Source organism: Lindgomyces ingoldianus (genome assembly GCF_010093535.1).
Source record: "Lindgomyces ingoldianus strain ATCC 200398 unplaced genomic scaffold BDR25scaffold_11, whole genome shotgun sequence".
NCBI lineage: Eukaryota > Fungi > Ascomycota > Dothideomycetes > Pleosporales > Lindgomycetaceae > Lindgomyces > Lindgomyces ingoldianus.
The window spans coordinates 1,002,340-1,004,528 of NW_022985172.1; the positions used below are offsets into that span (position 1 = coordinate 1,002,340).

Sequence of the window (2,189 nt, forward strand, 5' to 3'; positions counted from 1 at the left end):
TATAGTAGTCTAAGTAAAATAATAAAAATAAAGTTAAAAGTGCTATAAATTTTAAATAGCTAATTAAGACTTATGTTATACTTTTATACTATCTTTAGTAAATAGTAATTACTAGATTACTATAGTAATTACTATTACTATAGTAAACAGCAACCCTGCTCTAAATTCTATAGACAGCGCTCTAAAAATGCCTATACTTAGAGTAATTACTGCTAAGAACCCTCTAAAAAAAGCTAACATATAGTACTAGACTAATATTACTAAGTACTAAGCTTACTTAAGCAACTACGCTTCCTGCGCAACATATCTTTAGACAATTTTAAGGCTAAACTAGCTTTAAATTACTTTAGAATTCTTATAAAAAGCTTTTTTATAGTTATACTTATGCTTAAACTTTACTTTAAGCTCTAGATAACACTTTATAAACATACTAGGCTAGTTTATGCTAATATAGCCTAGATTATGTTTAGCGTGTAAAGAATTAGCTATATTAGCTGTAGCTACTAGCTAAAAGGAAAATTCTTACACGTATAGCTTAAGTATGTGCTTAATAATTACTTACTTTTTATTATTACTTAGCTTTTATAAGTTAGCTATAAAATTAGCTATTTTTTCTTTCTTAAAAAAGCTTATATGTAGCTATAGTATATTACTTAAAAGTGTTACATCTTATTTAAAAGCTTAAAGTGTAAGCTATATCTAATATTCTTTTAGCATATTTAAGTAGTGTTATTAGGAATGCATTAGTGTAGAAAGAGTAGTTTAGTAGGGTCTTAGTAAAAGTAAGTAACTTAGGTGTGTAAGCAACTTGCCTGTGAAGTACGTTACCATGACTTTATAACTTATAGGTTAATACTCTACACCTACAAATGTCTATAACAACGCTATTTAGTTACTACCATTGCATTTTATTCGCAAGAACGCTGTAAAAGCTTTAATATACTACCTATAGTATTCTGTTGGGCTTAAAAGACCACGTCTCATTCATGTTTATCACACATCACTCTGGAACCCATGGCCCCATGACGTATTGCAGGAGAAGCGTCATTCCGCTACACCAGGTTAGAACAAGTCATATGCCACGCACTTCCCCCAGGTCTCACAGATCGGAATACACATGCACTAGTTACCACAAACCAGGCTGTAGCAGTTGGAGGTAATCTATAAATTCCCCCACTCTCGAACACCAGCGGCTGGTCTCGCATGAAGTATTAGGCGTGGATATCTGTTTGCTCGACTTCCTATACATTCCAAAGGCCTTAGAATGTCTATTATGCGTCTATCAATTCTTCGCATGCTTGCACCAATTATCGCTTTTGCCAGCGGACGTATCATCGACCTCTCGGTACCTACCAGTGTCAAGCCTGACGATACTATTATCGTAAATCTCAGCTCTGTGAACTATACAGTCTCCGTAACCGACATTGCTGTTACTTTCAGCTGGAGCTCTCTGCCTCATTACAGGGAAGAACTAGAAGAACTAGACACATTTTTAATCGGAAAGGAGTACTCCAATCTGGGAAATGAAGCGACCATTGCTGTGCAAACTAAGGTACCGAAGCGGTTTGAGGGGTTGCCGCTGGGCCACAAAGTTGAATTTGGCGCGACTATTTATTCGCTTTACGGAGATGAAAGATGGCCTGTACTGGAGATATTGAGCGTCAATGTCACTATCGGTAACAATAGCAGTGCTGCATACACCGAACAGAGTGTACTTAACTGGGGTTGCCCCAGAGGGTGTATCCCACCCTGAGAAGATGAGGAATGATGTGAGTAAAATGGATGATGGGTAAATGTTCGTGATTGATCCAACTCGCCGCTCATATGGCAAGGGCTGTATGAATATACTTTTCCTTATATCTTATCGTCTTTGTTAACTAAATGGATTCGCCTCCATTCACGTGAGAGCTCTGTTCCATATATCGACTAATGTGGACTGCTGTCAACTACTTTAGAATTCTCCTCTGCTCCCTGTTCTGCCCTCCCTATATAGACCTAACAAGTTGGCCTTGTAGGTGATATCATGCTAATCATACAGAATTTCTCATTCAAAATCCTCTATCAGCGAAATTTCCCTTATTTTAACCTATTGCTTTCGCATTACTTTCTGTAATAATGTATGTTTTCTTCTCTAAGAGCATGGAAATGCCGACAGTGGCAAAAGACCCCTGCTAGGGGATTTGCAAAGT

General features: G+C 36.9%; 1 protein-coding gene across 1 annotated transcript; it reads left to right on the forward strand.

Moving 5' to 3' along the window:
• Positions 1–1,273: 1,273 nt before the first annotated feature.
• Positions 1,274–1,699, forward strand: BDR25DRAFT_196280 (uncharacterized protein; the record flags this gene model as incomplete). The annotated part of the gene is made up of 1 exon (XM_033684341.1): positions 1,274–1,699. A coding segment is annotated over one exon (426 nt), but the record flags the coding sequence as incomplete, so codon positions are not given.
• Between the last annotated feature and the right edge of the window lie 490 nt (positions 1,700–2,189).